Source organism: Mirounga angustirostris, unplaced genomic scaffold, assembly GCF_029215605.1.
Source record: "Mirounga angustirostris isolate CCGP_5_RB_7025 unplaced genomic scaffold, mMirAng1.0.hap1 SCAF_11, whole genome shotgun sequence".
Taxonomy (NCBI): domain Eukaryota; kingdom Metazoa; phylum Chordata; class Mammalia; order Carnivora; family Phocidae; genus Mirounga; species Mirounga angustirostris.
Genome location: NW_026991719.1, coordinates 32,445,119 through 32,466,394, shown reverse-complemented (window position 1 = coordinate 32,466,394; position 21,276 = coordinate 32,445,119). Strand labels below are relative to the sequence as shown.

The 21,276-nt window shown below is 38.9% G+C and overlaps 1 protein-coding gene across 7 annotated transcripts in view; it reads right to left on the bottom strand.

Annotated features, from left to right (window-relative positions):
• PRRG1 (proline rich and Gla domain 1) overlaps positions 1-21,276 on the bottom strand; it is a 154,225-nt gene that overhangs the window by 45,117 nt on the left and 87,832 nt on the right. For 3 of the 7 annotated variants that reach the window (XM_064573913.1, XM_064573912.1, XM_064573914.1), the window contains one exon: positions 5,876-7,426. The exons of 1 other annotated variant lie outside the window; for it this stretch is intronic. In XM_064573913.1, the coding sequence (XP_064429983.1) occupies positions 6,766-7,317 (552 nt within the window). In that variant the 5' untranslated portion in view covers positions 7,318-7,426 and the 3' untranslated portion in view covers positions 5,876-6,765. Of the gene's footprint in view, positions 1-5,875; positions 7,510-21,276 lie in introns of those variants that run through there. 3 more of the 7 variants (XM_064573909.1, XM_064573910.1, XM_064573911.1) reach the window with 1 other exon arrangement.

Sequence of the window (21,276 nt, the reverse complement as noted above, 5' to 3'; positions counted from 1 at the left end):
AGCCAAAATCAAGAGTTGGAAGCTTAACCAAATGAACCACCCAGATGCCCCCAAAATAAAACCTTTTTTAAAAAAGGCTTATTTTAGCTTTAAGGACACATGTAGAGAGTGAATAAATGGAAAAAAGACATTTCAAGGAAAAGAAAGCAGGGACAGCTATACTTCTATCACACAAAACAGATTTGAAGCTAAAAATGATCAACACACACAAAGAAAGTCATTATAAAAAGATAAAGGGATCAATCCATAAAGAAGATATATGTAAATATTTAGGCACCCAACAATAGAACACCTAAATATATAAACCAAATACTAACAACTAAAAAGAGAAATAAACAGCAATACAAAAAGCTGGGAATTTTAAGCTTCTACTATCAAAAACGCATAGGTCATCCAGACCAAAAAAAAAAAGGAAATGATGGACTTGAACTACACTTTAGACCACATGGACCTAACAGAAATCTACAGAACATTCCATCCAAAAACAATATACATTCTTCTCAAGTGCACACAACATTCTCTGGATAGACCACGTGATAGGTCATATAACAATTTTTAGCAAATTTAAGACCAAAATCACACCAAGTATCTTTTCTTTTTTTTTAAGATTTTAGAGAAAGAGAAAGAGAGAGCATGAGCACGAGGGGGAAAGGGAGAGAGTCTCAAGCAGACTCCCTGTTGAACAGACAGCCCAATGCAGGGCTCGATCCCAGTACTCTGAGATCATGACTTAAACCGAAACCAAGAGCTGGATGCTTAACCGACTGCGCCACCTAGGCGCCCCACCAAGTATCTTTTCTGAACACAACTGTATGAAGCTAGAAGTCAACAAAAGGCAAGCTGGGAAATTCACAAATATGTGGAAATTAAAAAAACACACTCCTTGGCGTGCCTGGCTAACTCAGTACGTGGAGTGTGCAACTCTTGATTTCCAGATTGTAAGTTCGAGCCCCATGTTGGGTGTAGAGATTAATTAAAAATAAAAACTTAACAACAAAAGAACACACTCCTGAGCAACCAGTGGGTCAAAGGAGAATTCAAAAGGGAATCAGAATAATATCTTGAATTAAACAAAAAAGGAAACACAACATACAAAAAAAAATGGGATGCAGGAAAAGCAGTTCTAAGAGGCAAGTATATACTGATAAATGTCTACATCAAGAAAAAAAAGATCAAGATAAAATAATAACAACTTTACACACCAAGGAACTAGAAAAAGAACACACTAAGCCCAAAGTTAGCATAAGAAAGGAAATAAAAAAATACCACAGGAGAAAAACATGAAATAGAGACCAGAAAAAAAATTTAAAAAGATCAAGAAAATTAACAGCTGGTTTTTGAAAGGATAAATAAAATCAAATGGTCAGAAGACCTCTCTGGCATTCTTCAACCACCTTTGATTTTCTTAAAATTCACTTGCTCATTCATTCATTCATTAATTCATTCATCTATACTTTCAGTTCTCAAGCCTTTGGGGGAAAAGTGCTCATCCCTTCTGTCAGGAGATCTTCAAGCAAGAACAACTGTGCCCTGCATGGAGTCAGTGGCAACAGCTGCTGTCCATGGTGATGCTTACTCTGAGTCCCTGCTAATACTCCTGTAGTTGGCTTCAGTTGGGCACCTTCTCACAGAAGTACTTTCTATGGATTTAGGAAAGACTGGTCCCAAGTGCAGGAAATAGGTTTTGTTGCTGGAATATTACAGATGTATCTGAGATCACGAGACCCATTTTCCACATTTGAATCAGTACTTACAGATCAATATGAACTTTGTCCTCCAATAGTTACTTGGCAGGACACTCCCAAGATATTTCTATTATTCTGAAAGTTAATAAAAAATTGCAGAACATATGGAATGTTATTTGTTTATTTTGGAATGTTTTTTGAAGATTTTTAAAATTTATAAATGTAGATATTACATTATAGAATGTTCAGAAAATAAGAAAATGAAAAATTTTAAAAAATCAATAAACTTTGGCTAGACTAAGGAAAAAAAAGAGAAGATTCAAACAAACAAAATCAGAAATAAAAGAGACAAATACAACAGAAATACAAATGAACTTCAGAGACTGCTCCAAACAATTACAGTTGACACTTAAACATAAGTTTGAACTGCAAAAGTCCACTTATATGTGGACTTTTTACAGTACTAAGTGTAATTTTCTCTTCCTTATGATTTTCTTAGTAACATTTTATTTTCTCTACCTTATTGTAAGAATACAGCATAATGCATATAACATAAAAATATGTGTTAATTGGCTATTTATGTTATTGGTAAGGCTTCTGGTTAATAGTAGGCTATTAGTAGTAAGGTTTCTGGGGAGCCAAAAGTTATACTCAGATTTTTGACTGCACAGGGGACTGGTGCACCTAACTCCCATTCAACTGTAGGCACCAACAAATTGGACAAACTAGAAAAAATGGATAATTTCTGAGAAACATACAACCTACCAAAACAGAAACATGACGAACTAGAAAATCTGAACAGACCAATTACTAGTAATGAGAGTGAATCAGTAATCAAAAACCTCCCAACAAACAAAAGTCCAGTACCAGTTTTACTGGTGGATTCTGACAAACATTTAAAAAAGAATACAAATTCTTTTCAAACAATTGCAAAAAAATATGACAGAACACTTCCAAATTCATTTTACAAGGCCAACATTTTGATACTAAAGCCAGACAAGGATACCACAAGAAAATTACAAGCCAATATCTCTGACAAATATAGATGTAAAAATCCTCAACAAAATATTAGCAAACCAAATTAAACAAAACTTTAATAGGATTATATACCATTATCAAGGGGCATTTATTCCAGGGATGCAAGGATGGTTCAACACCCATAAATCAATCAATGTAATACACCACTTTAACAAAATGGATAAAAATCATGATCATTTCAATAGATGCAGAAAAAAGGATCTGGCAAAATTCAACATCTATTTATGATAAAAAAAACTCTCAGCAAATTGAGTATAAAAAGATACCTCAACATAATAAGGTCACAAAGGACAAGCTGTGATATCCACAATGGTGAAAGCTTTTCCTCTAAGATCAGGAATGAGACAAAGGTGCCTACTCTCACCACTCATATTAATCATAGTACTGGAAGTCCTAGCCAGAGAATTCAGGCAAGGAAAAGAAATAAAAGGCATTCATATTAGAAAGGAAAAAGTCAAATTATCTTTGCAGATGATATGCTTTTATATCTAGAAAGTCTTAAAGACTCCACCAAAAACCTGTCAGAAATAATCAGTGAATTCAGAAAAGTTACAGGTTACAAAAACACAGCTGCATTTCTATATACTAATAACAAGAAAAAGAAATAAAGAAAACAATCCCATTTACATTAGCATCAAAAACAATTAAAATATTAGGGATAAATTTAACCAAGATCTGTACATTGAAAACTTTAAGAATTTCATGAAATTAAAGATGACACAGATAAATAGAAAGATATCCTGTGTTCATTGATCAGAAGAATTGATATGGTTAAAATGTCTGTACTCCCCAAAGTCATCTATAGATTCACTGTAAACCCTATCAAAATTCCAATGGCATTTTTTACAGAAATAGAAAAACAATCCTAAAATGCCTATGGAGCTACAAAAGACCCTGAATATCCAAAGCAATCTTAAGAAAGAACATAGCTGGAGGCATTGTACTTCCTGAATTCAAACAATACTACAAAACCTTATAAAGCAAAACAGTGTGGTACTGGCATGAAAAAAGACACATAGTCCAATGGAACATAATCAAAAGCTCAGAAATAAACTCACACATAAATGGTCAACTAATATTTGACAAGGGAGCAAGGAATACTCAGTGGGGAAAGGATAGTGTCTTTGATAAACTGTGGTGGGAAAACTGAATAACCACATGCAGAAGAATGAAACTGGACCCCTATCTTATACCATACACAAAAATTAACTCAAAAAGGATTAAAGGCTTTCACGTAAGACCTGAAGCCATAAAACTCCCAGGAGGTAACATAGGAAAAAGGTTCTTTGATATTGGTCCTGGAAATGATTTTCTGGATATGACACCCAAAGCACAAGCAACAAAAGCAAAAAATAAATCAGTGGGACTACATTAATCTAAAAAACTTCTGCAGAGGAAAAGAATCAGTGAAACAAAAAGGCAAACTATGGAATAGAAGACAGTATCTGGAAAGCATATATCTGATAAGGGATTAATATCCAAAATATATAAAGAACTTACACAACCCAATTAAAAAATGGGCCGAGAACCTGAAAAGACATTTTTCCAAAGAAGACATACAGATGGCTAACAGGTATATGAAAAGGTGCTCAGCATCACTAGTCATCAGGGAAATGCAAATCAAAGTCACAATGAGATATCACCTCACATGTGTTAGAATGGCTATCACTAAAAAGACAAGAAATATCAAGTGTTGGCAAGGATGTGGAGAAAAGGAAACCCTTGTGTACTGTTGGTGGGAGTATTGCATGATACAGCCAGTATGGAAAACAGTATGGACATTCCTCAAAAAATTAAAAATAGAACTGCTATATGATCCAGCAATTTATTTTCTGGGTATTTATCCCAAAGAAATGAAAACAGGATCTCAAAGAGATAACTGCTTCCCAATGTTCACTGCAACATTATTCACAATAGGCCATATATGGAAACAACAACCTAAGTGTTGGTCAGTGGGTAGATGGATAAAGAAGATGTGGTATATATATAATATATATATAATTCTGCAATAAGAAATAAAGAAATGCTGCCATTTGCAACAACTTGGATGAAACTTGAGGATATTATGTGAAATAAGTCAGAAAAAGACAAATACTGTATTCTATCAATTATATAAGGAACTCAAAAAAGCCAAACTCAGAAACGTAGAGTAGAATGGTAGTTACCACAAGCTGGAGGTTGGAGAAAATGGGGAGATATTGATCAAATGGTACAAACTATAGAGATCTAATGTATAGTATGGCCATTATAGTTAACAATATTATATCTTTGAATATTGCTAAGAGAATAAACCTTAAGTAATCTCACCACCAAAAAGAAATGGTAACTATATGAAGTGATGGAGGTTTTTTCTAGGGTTTTGGTGGCAATCATTTCCCAACATATAAGTGTATCAAATCAACACACTGTATACCTTAAAATTACATAATGTTGTATCTCTAAATTATATCTCAAAAAAATTGTAGTAAAACAAATCGACAGTGACCAAGTAAGTTTCATTCCAGGAATAAAAAAATAATTCCACACAGGAAAATCTATTAATGTAATTCAGAACATTAGTAGATTAAAGGAGGAAATATATAAGATAATAGTATTTGGATTATACTATTTTTAAAAAAATTATTTCTTGATTATTGTCTACTCTCTCTCTGAACAACCCCTTGCTTTCTTCTTTGGGAATTTCTTCTGAGTGGTTGTTATTGTACAAGGTCCTTCTATGACTATGAATTATTATTGTTATGAATTATTTCTTTCTTGGAGATTCAATCTACTTCATATTATTAAATATTTTGATGTTTAGCATCTTTGTTAAATTTTCAACTCTTATACTGAGTAGGGTCTTCTTTCCATACCAAACTATTAGAAAGTGTACATAAAAACCCGTAACTGGAGGTTTTGTATTGGCAGCATGCATACCTGGCACTGATGGCCATTTGAAATCACACCTGTGTCTCTATATAGAGACATAAGTCTAAAACACAGTTCCATATTCACTGACTGACAACGGTGAACCTGCCAAGCAGATAATCTACTATGCCAGTTTCCAGGGCCCCCAAGTTGTTACTGAGAAACAATAAACAACATTTGCATGACTTAATGAGCTAAAAAAGATTCAGATAAAGTTGAAGACTCCATTTATTTTAATCCCTGCCCAATCCCATTTTTCACTTCTTTCCCAGAAGCAACTACTATTATGAATTCTAGACCATGCTTTTTCTATACTTTTGTCATACACATCCATCTACAGCAACCAGGGCTCCAAACCACCCATCTTACCCCATCCCACATAATCACATTATTTATAAGGGGAAGCAGAAGTTTCCTAATGACAATATGCATGTCCTGCAAAGGGGTCCAAAGGCAATCACTCCCATATCTTGGGGAAGCCAGCCTAATATTCAGTTTCTCTTATCACTGTTGCCCATGATGAGCTTGTCAAAGAGGTATCCTGCCATGGCTTCTGGAGTCCCTTTCTTGCTATTTAGAATTAACAAACATTAGTATTTACATATTTTAACAAAGTAAAAGTTTTCAGGTAAAGCTGAAGACCTCCTTTACTTTAATCCCTGCCCAAACCCATTTCTATCACTCTTTCCCCAGATCAACCCCAATCATAATTTTCAGGCCATATTTTTATACTTTTACTATGCACAGGCTCCCACATTCATCAGGGCCCTAGACCACCCACCCCACCCTGTTTATAAGGGTTAAGATTCATTTTGTGTTTTCTACAGTCCCATGAAATATCTTCTCCCTCTATCTTCAGAGGTCCTGAGCTGCATGTAGATAGGGTTCGGTGGGTGGAGAGATTCCTGAATACCTGTTTTAAAACTTAAAAGGTGAGAGATTTGCATACAAATCAACCAGAGACCTTTCTTTAAGAACCAAATAACTTTATTGAAACCAAATTAACTTTATTTATGGCAGAACTGGAAGAAAAAAACTGGAACGTTTCGCAAAGGCGATGCTGCAGTATGCGTGCTCGGCATGGTGATCAGGGAAAGTCGCCACGCACCCTGGGCTATAGGGGAACAGTCCCACCTCAGTTCTTTTCGTCGCCGTCGCCCAGGGTGAGCTTGTCAAAGAGGTACTCCGCCATGCCGTCTTCGGGAGCCCGCATCCTGCGCAGGCTGGTGACATAGCCCCCCAGCTCTTTGATGGACTTGACTTGCTCGTGCAGGTAGTGGCGCTCCAGGAAGTCGCACAGGTGGGCGTCGTTCTTGGCGGCGGCCAGCTGGTGCAGGTCGAGCAGGCACTGGTTCACGCTCTTCTCCAGGTGCAGGGCGCACTCCATGGCCCTCAGGCCGCTCTCCCAGTCGTCGCGGTCCGGCTTCTTGACGTCGCGCAGGCGGAGGCGGCCGCCGCGCTGGTTCTGCAGCTGCATCAGCTTCTCGGCGTGCTCGGTCTCCTCGCGGGCCTGGCGCAGGAAGAACTGGGCGAAGTTCTTCAAGGCCACGTCGTCGCGGTCGAAGTAGCAGGCCATGGACAGGTACACGCAGGAGGCGTAGAGCTCCAGGTTGATCTGGCTGTTGATGGCGGCCTCGCAGTCGGGGTGGTAGTTCTGGCGCACTTGGGAGAGCGGCGCGGTGGCCATGGCTGGCGGCCCGGGCACCGAGGCGAAGGCAAGGACGGCGCGGAAGCGAGGGCCGCGGAGCAGGCAGCGGCGGGGCCGAGGGCGGTGGCGGCCTCGGAGATTTCCCAGCCTGAGTGGCGAGGGAGGCAGGAGGCAGAACCAGTGGCGGCTGGAAGACCTCAGGGAAGTGTCCGTTGGGATGTTGCCCGAGCTCTGGGATGGGACCGGAAATGGGGTCCAGGGAAGGGGGGGCGAGCTTCCGGTTGGGGGGTGGGGCCGGGGGCGGGGCCTGAGTGATGTGTTCCAGGTTCTGCTGGAGCCTAAGTGAGGCAGGGCAACCCCACGCTGGGCACTTGGCATTTATTAAGTTTTAAATTATGTGATAATGTGTCTATTTTCCAAGTACTTTATTTTGTTCTCTAACTGATCCCCTCTATTACAGCCTGTTCTTATTCAAACTCAAATACATACTCTTATTCAAATTCATAGTCTTATTCAATTCATATTCATACCCCTTTTTTTTAAGATTTTTTATTTATTTATTTGACACAGAGAGAGAGATAGTGAGAGAGCGAGCACAAGCAGGGGGAGCGGCAGGCAGGCAGAGGGAGAGGGTGAAGCAGGCTCCCCGCTGAGCAAGGAGCCCGATGTGGGGCTGGATCCTAGGACGCTAGGATCATGAACTGAGCCGAAGGCAGCCGCCAACTGACTGAACCACCCAGGCGCCCCCTTATTCATATTCTTAATTCAAATTCATATTCTCAAAATTCTGGGTATGAATTTTAATATTTTGGTAAAGTTCTCTTCTGTTTCCTGTATTTTTTTTTTAACCTCAGGAATTGTTCTGTTTGTTCATCATGACCTTCTCTTTCACTTTCCTCAAATATTTTACAAACCCTTTCCATGCATACTTAGGAATAAAGGGCACATTTGATTAACCTATGTAATTAGCATGTATCTGATCCACAGTTGTGATGTCCATTTCACTAACAGGCTTTTCCTTGAACAGGAAGGCAAAGTACATCAATAAGGGAGTGGTCTCCTTCTTGACACGTGTATCATTGGTCTTTTTGGCATTCACAATATTGGTCCAGAGATGGAAAGAATATTACCTGATTTGCCTGTCCCAAATGGTATTGTTCTTAAGCATTTTAAAACAGTAAAATTAAAATGCCAGCTAAGAGTAGGTACCAGCCACCAATTTTTCCATTTCAATCATATCTGAACTTGAATAAGTATATTGTGATGTGTCTTTATGGCCTAATAATGGCCTAATAAGAACCAGCATAAGAAACCTAGAGGTAAGTTGTTTCATTGTAAAACTCCTGGTATAACCATCACCAATTAAATTAGGAGGGAACTATGTTCAATGCAAAGCAAGGAAAGGGGAAGGAGGGGTGGAGAAGACACTGAATTAGGAGAACTGGGTCCTATTTTGGGCTGCACCAATTTCTATGGAAAAGGAGTAAATTGACTTCTTTGGGGCTATTATTTGAAAAATGAAGAGCTTGGCCTATTTGGTTTTCATGGACCCTATCAATTATAAATATTACTGGAGCCTATTCCATGAATCTTTCTTCAGCCATGGAATGGAAGGAAAAATCAGCCTATAGTCTATTCATGACAAGCGGTGACTGGTATCAAATATTAGCTTTGGGAATGGGACAATACCTTAACCTTCAAATAATAATGCTATTTCAATTTATGGCATTCATGCAAGTCTTTAAAGCATACACTTGAAGAAAAGGCACAGCCATCTTTGCTCAGTTCGTTGTTTTATGTGCATTGGGAGAATAAATTGTCTGTTTCAGCTTGATAGTACCCAAGACCTAGGGCTAACACTATAGGGCTATCGCAAAGTTCCAATTCCCTTTGCCACTGATTTTATTGTACTTTGGAAGTAGCTCGACGAAATCTTATTTCTACAGTTACTGATATTCCAACTATGAGAGCCACTGTCAGCCTTGTCCTAGGGAGACTATGCCCTAACGCGGGGGGTGGGGGGAGGGGGAACAGTGACAACTCCAAATATTAAAGGAATCAGCAGCTACCTACTATAACAGAAAGTGATTTACAGTGGTGGTTGCACCCAGATGGGAATCTCTGAGTGGGCATGAGTGGTGATTCATTGCTGTATTTTATCAAATATACCATGAATTGAAAAGCACACTATTTTTTTATGTATTAAAAAAGAAAAAAAATGCTTTCAACTAATCCATGACATGTCATTGATCTTAAGCTGCACTTCAATTTTTCAGAGATGTTAAAATGTGAATAAGTAAGTGATCAGACAATCAATGAAATATGGTAATTTTTTTCATCAACTTGTCTGAATACATTTATCAAAGTAGCTACCTTTTAAAATATTCATAATTGTTTATACTTTTTGGTAATTTATTTGTGGCCCTAATAGTCTACAGTATTATGTACAGACAGAAAACATTAATAAAGAAAAAATACGCATTTCGTCTTGGATATTGTGTCATTTTACATTTCAGTCTCATCCTAGAATGGGTGGTTTCTGACTTTTTTCCTTTTCCTTTTGTGGAGGGAGAGGCTTAGTGTATTAGCCCAAGGAATATAATTCCTTGGGAAACAGGTAAACCCCTGTTCTTTGAATTCATGGCTAACCTCCTCCTAGCATGCTATGGGAGGCATGTGGCATCATCTTCCAAATGAAATAACAGATAACGATTTAACAAGCAACGTTGCTGGCCTAGGTTTCTACTCAAATCCCAATTTGAATGTGAAAGTTTTATTCTCTTCAATTTCACTGACTGACTGCAGCTCACTGTTACATAAGGTGAGCCATTTCTAACAAGGACAGTAGCCGACAAGGCCACTAGGATCACCGCTGCACATGCTAGGTTAGCATGTCACATTTCAGAGTCACAGTTACTGTTTAGAACTTAAGACTTTGAACTACTGAGGGGAGCTCTAAGAAAGCCAGGAGTTAGGATATGTGTATGAAGAGAACACTGACATTTCATTCCCTGAGTGGACATCTGCTTAAGCAGTGGAATGGCTGATGTACCCCACTCCTGCCCCCTGTGCCCATATGAAGGGCAGGGTGGATCTGAGGAAAGTAAGGTAGAGAACAGGGTCAGTGATACTACAGACCTTTCCCAAAGATTAAAATAAGGGTGTAAGAATTTCCCACCAGTTAGGTGGATACTGTGGAAAATTTGAGCCATGTTGCAGCTATTCTGTCCCAGAGGGCTAAAGGTCCCAACAACAAGGATGTGAGGCATACATACTAGGATAGAAGCCAGCTGGGAAAGGGGGTGGAAGAGGCCAACAAGGAGTCATAACTCCTATTCCTGGAACTATGTTGTACAGAGGTTTCTTTTAGGGATCCCTTGAAGAACACTGTTCACCTCCTACCCAATTTTAACTAGGCCCACCAAAGAATTAGTGACAGCCAAAAAGGGGATAGAGCAATACCAGTTAAGTTAGAGACATCTGTCCCCTTTCCCCTTCCTTTCCCCCGAAAATACTTAAGGAGAGAGATGGGAAGGGTAAGGGTTAAAGAGCAGATAATGCTTCTCTCCTCACTCCATGATCTTAAGGTCAAGGTCTAGCCGAAGCTGAAGGAGCAAAGGAGAAAAAAGTGGGCATAAAGGAAATCCAACACTGAAGTTTCAATTGGAAGAGAATGGGTAGGAGATCTGCCTATCCCTAAGGAATAGGAGTTTAGACTGTCAAACTAGAGTGGCTACACAAAGCAGGGTCTTTTTAGACACCTGACTCATCATTTATGTGACCCCAAACTCTGGTGCAATATTGTCAAGGAATCCTTGGATTTCCACCATATCCATTAGAAGAACATCTTCTGGCAAATTAATTCTAGTAAGAAGCACTGATGAGTTCTGAAATTCTATATGTGTCTTTAGTATAATCCTAGGTGAATAGCATATTTGGAGGTTAAACAGGGCCTCACTAACTAGACATTGTTGCCTACAATAATATGCAGAGTTACATCAAATCTATGATGCAAATGATTGTACAAGTGACAAAAAATTGGGCCCATTACTCCCACCAGTACCCAATCTATGAGGGCAGGTCTGAAAAAGAGTAACTGGTAGTGGGAGAGGAAACCTGTTGAGGTAACTTCAGGCCAAGGTTAACAGACTGCTGGCATGGGCAGGAGAGACCCACACTGAAACAAATCCACTATTTTGGTAATACACATTCTGAAACCCTCCAAATTAAGTTCTTACTGTAACCTGAAAAGGATAACTGTGACTTCAAAGGATTTATAATCTAAAAAAGGGCCCAAATGCCAGAGAATAAAACACCACTAATTTAAAAACAATATCAACAATTTAATGAATAAAAACTTACTTTAATTGGTCATATAAGGTTTTTCAAAGGGTCCAAGATGGTGACATAGGAAGACCTTGAACTCACTCCTCCATGGACACACCAAATCTAAACCTACATATAAAGCAATTGCTCCTAAAGAACTGAGGACTGACTGAACAGCTTCTGAACAACAAAGGATAGAGGGACAGCATATAAAACAGCAGGAAAGAAAAAGACCAGAACTCCCACCTCCTACACTGTGAACTACAGTGGGGAGGGATAGTACTGAGGGATCAGAAACAGATTTGTCTGCCCGAGGGCACAGAAAAGAAGGCACAGTTTAAACGAGCAACTAGAATATAAAGGAACCAGTCCTAGAACTCTGCCAAACAGCAGGAAGCTTCCCGGCTATTTGGGTTGAAGGGGCTGGTGAGCACCACAATTTATATTCCCTCTCCACCTTGACTGCACATATGGGAGTAGTGTCTGGGTGCCCTAGCCAGCGAGCTACCTTAGTGAGCCCTGAGGCCCTAGCCCACACCAACCCCAGCCTTCCCGCTAAAGTGGCCCCAGCATCACACGTACCTGGACACTGCTGGACAATGTCTACAATAGCTCTAGTCATCTCACCAAGGCAACACAGGTATCAAGCATCCCGGGACACCCAGCCTTGCACTCACTTTAGCTCCGGGGGACTCGCCAGGGTACCCCCTATGCAAAGTGCCCCAGGACCTCCCAGACCACACCTGTTATAGCTCCAGCTGTATTGCCAGGTTGCCCTCTATCCAGAGAGCCCCAGGGCTCCCCAGCTTGTGCCCACTTCAGTTCCAGCTGTCCAAGCACGGTGGCCCCAGCCTGGAGTGCCCTGGGACTTCCAGCCCATGCCTGTTAAAACTCCAGCCAACCAGCCAAAGCTGCCAAGTACATGCAGTCTAAACAGGGGATGTCCCTACACAAGGCCATTATAGGTGGATATTCTGCCTAATTCATAGACACAAACACAGAAAGTCAAACAAAATGAGGAAACAGAGAAATATGCTCCAAATGAAAGAATGAGACAAAACTTTAGAACAAGAAAGAAATGAAACAGATAAGCAAACTACCCAATAAAAAGTTCAAAGTAATGGTCATAAAGATGCTCACTAGACTAGAGAAGAATGGATATACTGAATGACTCAATGAGAACTTCAACAAAGAGATAGAAAATATAAAAAAGTATCAATCCACTGAAGAATACAGTAAATGAAATGTAAAATACACTAAAAGGAATCAACAGCAGATTAGAAGATGGAGAATAACAGAGTAGCAATCTGGAAGACAGTGTAATGTTAAGCACCCTGCTGAACAGCAAAACAAAAAAATAATTCTAAAAAATGGGAATAGGTAAAGGGCTCTTTAGGACAACATCAAGCATAGTAACATTCGCATGAGAGAGATCCCAGAAGAAGAGAGAAAGGGGCAGAAACTTTTGTGAAGAAGTAATAGTTGAAAACTTCCCTAACCTGGGGAAGGCAATGGACATCCAAGTCCAGGAATAAAAGAGAGCACCAAACAAGATGAACTCAAGGAGGTCTACACCAAGACATATAATAATTAAAATGTCAAAGATTAAAGATAAGTTGGGAATCTTAAAAGCACCAAGAGAGAAGTAACCAGTTATGTAATAGGGAAACCCCATAAAGCTGTCAGCTAATTTTTCAGCAGACACTTGACAGGCCAGAAAGGAATGGCATGATATATTCAAAGTGCTAAAAGGAAACAAACAAAAAAAACCACGACCAAGGGTACTCCACCCAGCAAGGTTATCATTCAGAATTGTGGAGATAAAGACTTTCCCAGACAAATGAGTTAAAGTTTATCACCACTAAAATGGCCTTACAAGAAAGGTTAAAGGGACTTTAAGCAGAAAAGGCCATAATTAGAAGAAAATTATCAAAGGAAAAAAATTGCACAAGTAAAAGCAAACATACAGTAAAGGTAGTAGATCAATCACTTATAAAGCTAGTAGGAAGGTTAAAGACAAAAATAGTAAAAATCGATTATATCTAAAAAATAGTTGGGGGATTCACAAAATAAAGATAAAATATGACAACATATACATAAAACATGGAAGAGGAAGTAAAAATAAAGTTCCTCTTAGAATGTGCTCCAATTTAAGCAACCATCAACATAATATAGATGGCTATATACTTAGGATATATGAACCTTATGGTAACCACAAACCAAAAACCTATAATAGATACACTAAAAATAAAGAGAAAGGAATCCAAGCATAACACTAAATAAAGTCATCAGTTACAAGGAAAGACAGCAAGAGAATAAGAAATGAATAGAGTAGTACTAAAACAACCAGAAAAAAATTATCAAATGGCAATAAGTACGTATCTATCAATAATTAAGTGTAAATGATCTAAATGCTTCAATCAAAAGACACAGGGTAAATGGATAAAAAAGAAAAAGATCCATCTATGTACTGCCTATAAGAGACTCACTTCAGGGGCACCTGGGTGGCTCAGTCGGTTAAGCACCCCATTCTTGATTTCAGCTCAGGTCATGATCTCAGGGTCGTGAGATCGAGCCCTGCCTCAGGCTCCATGATGGGCATGGAGCCGGCTTAAGATTCTCTCTCTCCCTCTGCCCCTCCCTACTTGCAAACTCTCTCTCTCTAAAAAAGAGACTCACTTCAGACCTAAAGACACATACAGAATGAAAGTGAAGGGATGGCAAAAGATTCTCCATGCAAATGGAAGCAAAAAAGAAGCCAGAACAGCAATACTTATATTGGACAAAAAAGACTATAGCCAGAGACAAAGAAGGGTATTACACAATGATAAGAGGATCAATCCAACAGGAGGATATAACAATTGTAAATATGTATGCATCCAACAGGAGAGCACCTAAATACATAAAGCAAATATTAGCAGACAAAAAGGGAGAAATTGACAGAAATGTAATTAATCATAGGGGATTTTAACAACCCACTTACATCAATGCAGAGATCATCCAGAAAGAAAAGTAACAAGGAAACAGTGACTCTGAATGACACACTAGACCAGATGGACCTAACAGATACATACAGAACATTCCATCCAAAAACAATAGAATATACATTCTTTTCAAGTTCACATGGAAAATTCTCCAGGACAGATCATAGGTTAGGCCACAGAACAAGTCTCAATAAATTTAACAAGACTGAAATCATATCAAACATCTTTTTTGACCATAACCGTATGAAACTAGAAAGCATATGCAAGAAGAAAACTGGAAAAAAACACAAACATGTGGAGGCTAAACAAAATGCTACTGAACAACCAATCGGTCAATGAAGAAATCAAAAAGGAAATAAAAAAATACATGGAGACTAATGAAAATAAAAACACAACAGTCTCTCGGGGCACCTGGGTGGCTCAGTTGGTTAAGCCTGCGACTCTTGATTTCAGCTCAGGTCATGGTCTCAGGGTCATGAGATCGAGTCCCGCACTGAGCTCTGCGTTTAGTGTGGAGTCTGCTTGAGATCCTTTCTCTCCCTTTGCCCCTCCTCTCTTTCAAATAAATAAGTAAATAAAGTCTTCAAAAAAAAAAAAACCAAACCCACACAACAGTCCAAAATATTTGGGACACAGTGAAAGCATTTCTAAGAGGAAAGTTTATAGCAATAGAGGCCTACCTCAAGAAATAAGAAAAATCTCAATCTAACCTTACACCTAAAGGAACTAGAAAAAGAACAAAGCCCAAAGTTAGTAGAATAAAGGAAATAATAAAGATCAGAGTGGAAGCACATGACACGGAGACTAAAAAGAGAAAAAGAAAAGAAGATCAACGAAACCAAGCACTGGTTCTTTGAAAAAATAAACAAAACTGATAAACTTTCAGCCAGATTCATCAAGGACAAAAAAAGGACATAAATAAATAAAATCAGAAATGAAAGAGAAGTAACAACTGACAGCACAGAAATACAATGATTATAACACACTGCTATGAAAAATTTATGCCAACAAAGTGAACATAAATAAAATGGATAAATATCTAGAAATATACAATCTTCCAAAACTGAATCAGGAAGAAAGAAAAAATCTGAACAGACTGATTACTAGTGAGGAAACTGAATTTTGTAGCCAAAACGCTCCAAACAACAAAAGTTCGGGGCCAGATGGCTTCACAGGTGAATTGTACCAAACATTCAAAATAGAGTCAATCCTTATTCTCCTCAAATTATTCCAAAAATTGAAGAGGAAGTAACACTTCCAAATTCATTCCATGAGGCCAGCATTACTCTGATATCATAATCCTGACAAAGACACTAAAAAAAAAAAAAAAAAACAAACCACCACCACACCTACAGGCCAATATCCCTGATGAACATAGATACAAAAATCCTCAACAAAATATTAGCAAACTAAATTCAACAGGACATTAAAAGGATCATTCACCATGACCAAGTGGGATTTACTCCAAAGATGTAAGGATGGTTCAGTATTTGCAAATCAACCGATATGATACACCACATTAATAAAACAAAGGATAAGAATTATATGATCATCTCAGGGCGCCTGGGTAGCTCAGTCGGTTAAGCGTCTGCCTTCAGCTCAGGTCATGATCCCAGGGTCCTGGGATTGAGCTTTGCATCAGGCTCCCTGCTCAGCGGGGAGTCTGCTTCTTCCTTTCCCTCTGCCCCTCCCCCTACTCATGCGCATACATGCACGCATTCTCTCTCTCAAATAAATAAAATCTTTACATCTCAATAGATGCAGAAAAAGCATCTGACAAAGTTCAACACTGTTCACGATAAAAACTCTCAACAAAGTGGGCTTAAAGAGAACACAGCTCAACATAATAAAGGCCATGTATGACAGACCCACAGCTAAAATCATATTCAGTGGTGAAAAACTGAGACTTTTCCTCTAAGATCAGGAACAAGACGAGGATTTTCAAAATACACACAAAATAACATACTTTGGCCCTGCCTAACTTACTATCTTATTCTCAAGAGATCCCAAAAGAAGTAGTGGGGATGCCTGTAGGAGCCCCAGGAAACAATTCTCATGTGGTTGAAGGGAAACTTCATATTTGGCTCCCCCAGAAGGGGCTTGGGATGGGCCTAGGGAACATGTGGGAAGATGTGGATGAATATGCAGAGTATGGCTGGGAGATGGTGGCAGCAATGCTCCACGTTTGCCCCTACATGTCTATGCCCAGACTCAACTCCTACCTCCTTTCCTTCCTGAAGTCCCTCATCCCTCAAAGGACAGAGTTCTGAATCAGTGGCTCAAGTGCCATCAGAAGCTAAGTGAAATAGGAGTTTCCTTAACAATGCCAAAGAATATGAGTTTCTGCCTGCAAGTATGATGAGAAATCTCTGGGGAACTAGTAACCAAGTCTAAAATACCTCAGACACTGAACACTTCTTGTAATTGCTATCTCCACACAAAAGTGTCTACATGCTACATCTTGCCAGGTGCTCTAAATTCAGAGATTGCCAGTATTGCTTTTGTTAACAACATCTAGCACTAAAGGGCACTGCATAGTTCTTTCTTCAATTTCTCTTTCAACAATTTTCACATAAAACCAATTTAAATAGCAACACTTTGGAATGACAGGTATTATCTAAAACACAATCATTGGACCTAGATCTAAAACCCTTGGATATTACTGACTCAGTTTCTAAAATGCAACCACAGCTTGGGTGTAGAGTGGAGCATGGAGGACACAGGGAATGGGATAAAGACTTGGGATGATGCACCCAGACAGGACACCGCAGTCATCCACACCCCTAAGAACACCACACACTGCAAAGCTTTTTGCGTATTCCAACTACATGGTTTTAGTTGAACAACTTTACAATCTTATAAAATGTTACCTGCTGATCATGTACATTAGAATCCCCAAGGCTGCTCCTTAAAGCATGTTCCCTGGTCCCATGGAGAGCTGTGGACCCTGAACCGTGAATTTTAAAACTAAACATTTTTATTTTGCAGTAATTTTATATTTATAGCAAAGTCGCAAAGATAGTACAGAGCATTCTCCTATACTCCTCAGCCAGTATCCACTAAAATTAGCATCTTAAAATGGAATGGTACATTTGTTAGAAATAGTGAACAAATTGGTCCATTACTATTAACAACAGATTTGGATTTCACTATTTTTCCCACTAATGACCTTTTGAGCCATACTGCATTTAATCATCATGTCTAGTCTCCTCTGGTCTGTGACAGTTTCTCAGTCTTCTTTTTTATGATCTTGTTTTGAGGAGTCAGGTATTTTGTACAATGTCTCTCAATTTGGATGTCTTTGGTAATTTTCTCATGATCCCACTGGCGTTATGCACTGGGGGGAAAACTCCACAGAAGTGAAGTCCCTTCTCATCACATGCTATATATGACTTATCACTGATGATACTAACCTTGATCACATGGTCAAGGCAGTGTTCGCCAGGTTTCACCATGGTAAGTTATTTCCCAGTATTACCCATACTCTATTCTTTGGGAGCAGATCATTAAGTCCAAACCACACACCAGAAAGGCAGAGAATTAAGTTCCGCCTCCTGGAAAGGGGAGTATCTGCATATATAATTTGGAATTCTTGTGTACTGTATATTTTTCTCAGCTATTTATTTTTCATTCATTCATTCATATCATTGTGGACACGTGTATTTATTGTATGCTTTGGGTTATAATCCAATACTGCATTACTTATTCTGTGACTCAAATTGTTCCAGCTTTGACCACTGAGACCTCCTTCAGGTTGGCTCCTGTGTCCCAGTGACATGCTCCCATTCTTTGTTTTTAGTACTTCCTCACTTTCTAGTACTGCAGTATACTCCAGTTCATCTTATATTCTCCCTGCCCCAGCCCTAGAATCAGCCATTTCCCTAAATAGTCATGGTTCCTTTTACTGTCGAATAGTATTAGAAACCCAGATCTAGATGCTAAGTGGAACTATGCAGTTCTGACAAGTAGCCAACCTGATTCTTATGCAATCTAGTAAAGTTTGAGGACAACCATTTTGAAAAGTCAAGCACAAATAAACTAGAATACGTGAAGAAAAGTTCTGAAATAGCTGCTTTAAAAAATTACTTATATTTTATTCATGTTAGTTCAAAATTTAAAATTCTAACATGCAAAGCACCCTGATGTGCCAATAGAGAGGAAAAAAGAAAATAACGGAAGAGATCAAATAATGATTCCTAAATAAAGTGACTGTAATGGAGCACCTAAAAACTAGAACAGAATTTATTTATTGAGAGCATCCTCTATGCCAAGCACTAAGCTAAGTGCACAGCCTCAAACCTAATGCTGTAGGTATAATTTCTACTTTTTAAAAGATACAGAAATTGATGCCTAGAAAGGTAAAATGTTTGCACAAAGCAATATAGTCAGTAGGTGGCAGAGTTGAGACACCAAATCAGGTCTACTGGTCATTCTCAAGGCAGAGGATTGTGACACAGAATTCTGGAAACTAATGCGTATGTGAGATTCTGTGTGTATGTATGTTGTCTCTATCATATCTCAAATGCCATGATGGAGGGTCAGCTTATTCACTGTTTTATGTCCCATGTCTGTTATATAGCAGGTACTTAGCAGATAAATCTGATTAAATCTGACCAAATTTCTATATGATGAGAATGAGAACCATGAACTACGTTTTCTTCCACTATATGTTATAATTAGACTTATGTTCCAATTAGGTAAAAAATTACAAAAACAAACAAACAAACAAACAAACCCCAACCCATCCTACTGAAAGCATACTTCTAAATTAACACAGTTCAGATTGGGGGATGGTGAAAATATGTACGAATAAACCTGAGTGATAAATTTTAGTAAACAGAAAGATAGTTAATAAGTAGTCTAAGTATAGAAAGCAAATCCCAAAAGTCAATCATTTTCTTCACTGCCAGAATTAATCAGTCATGAACTTCAAAGATGAAACTGTTGTTCAGTACTTCTTAACACAGAGCAGATCCTTCTTAACATACAACAAACACTATTCTGAAACAGATCAGGGATCAGAATGCTATTTCTATTACACTTATTAAACCAAAAGACTTTGGGCACACCTTACTGTGAATGGTATGGTTTTAACGACATAAACTAACGCAGATGACAAGCTCTAAACCATAAAGGAAAAGAACCTAATACCAGTATAATAATAAAAAAGTTTTTAAAATTAAGTCCACATCTATCATCTAATTTGTGAATAAGTTTTAAATCACTACTTCCTATGAAATAAACGTACCTCATAATATGCCAATCCAGTCGTTCATTCTTCATTCATGCATCAAATATTTAATTAATTCCTATTATGTGCCAGCACTGTTTTATATGCTAAGGACCGTAGCTATGACCAAGCAATGCAGCTGTCGTAGAGCTAATAGTTCTCGAGGGAGAGCAAACAATAAATAAAATTAACAGATGTCAGATGGTGAGAAGTGCCGGAAAGAAAAATAATTCAGAGAAGGGGCAAGAGGTTACAAGTTAAGGTAAGATTCGTTCTTGCTGAGAAAGTGAACTTGACCTCAGAGTGGTGAGGGAGCTCAGACATATCTGTCTGGAAAAGCAAAGAGCCGAAGTCATGCACTGTGACTACACCGGCAGGACGTGCACTGTGTATTTCTAAGGAGTCACAAGAAAGCCACAGCAAAGTGAACGAGAGGCAAAGCAGCAGAGGAGATGCGAAGGAGTGGAGAGGAGAGGGCCTGGGACTGCCAGTATAGTGCCTTGTGGGTGATTCCGAGCACTCTGATGTTAAGTGAGGAAGACATTACAGAGAAGACCCTTTAAAGGATCACTCTGGCCTGCTGTTTTGAGAATCAGCTATGGGGAGGGGGGTAAGAAATCATACAGATAAGAGAGTGATGGTGGCTTGGATGTGAAGTGTTAACAAGTAGAGAGATGTGAAAGGTGGTTAGATTCTGAATGTATTTTCATGTTAGAACCAACACTATCGGCAGGCAGATGGGATGCGCATATGAAACAAAGAGAAAAGTCAGGGATAACAACAAGGTTTGGGGGCTTGGCAAAGAGATGGATAGAGTTACCACTCACTCAGATCAGAAGGGCTGTGGTAGAAGCAGATTTGGGGGGAAGGGACATGAATTTTTTATGTTGAGTTTAAAAAACATATTCAATTCCAAGAGGAGATGCTGAGTAAGCAGTGAGTCACATAGCTCTGCAGTGCAGGGTGGCCCTCCAGGATAAAAATTTGGGAGTCATTAGCATTTCAAACCATGACACTAGGAAACCTCACCAGGGGAGTTGAGTACAGACAGAACAGAATTTCAAGACGTGAGGTAGTTGTTGGAGCGGGATGAGGGGTGAAGAGAGTTCTTTTCAAAGGTGTGTAGACTAATGAGAATGAATCTACAGAGAAGAAAAGGTGATGCTGGGGAGGGCAGAGAACTGCTTAAGCAATTGCTGAAGGAGTTTCTTCTTCTATTTGCTTCAAAGACTGCTGAAATGCAGTATCCTATCTCTGTGGGCAGGAATGGATATATAGAAGCACTGAGATGCATAAGGGTAACTAAAATCACTGAAGCAAAGAGGGATTTTATAAGAAATGGTCTTTGGACAACTCTATAGCCATGTGAAAAAAAATCATATCCATAACTCACACCATACTCAAGAATAAACTAGTGAGTCAATTAGAGATCTAAATGTAAAAGCTCAAGTATATTAG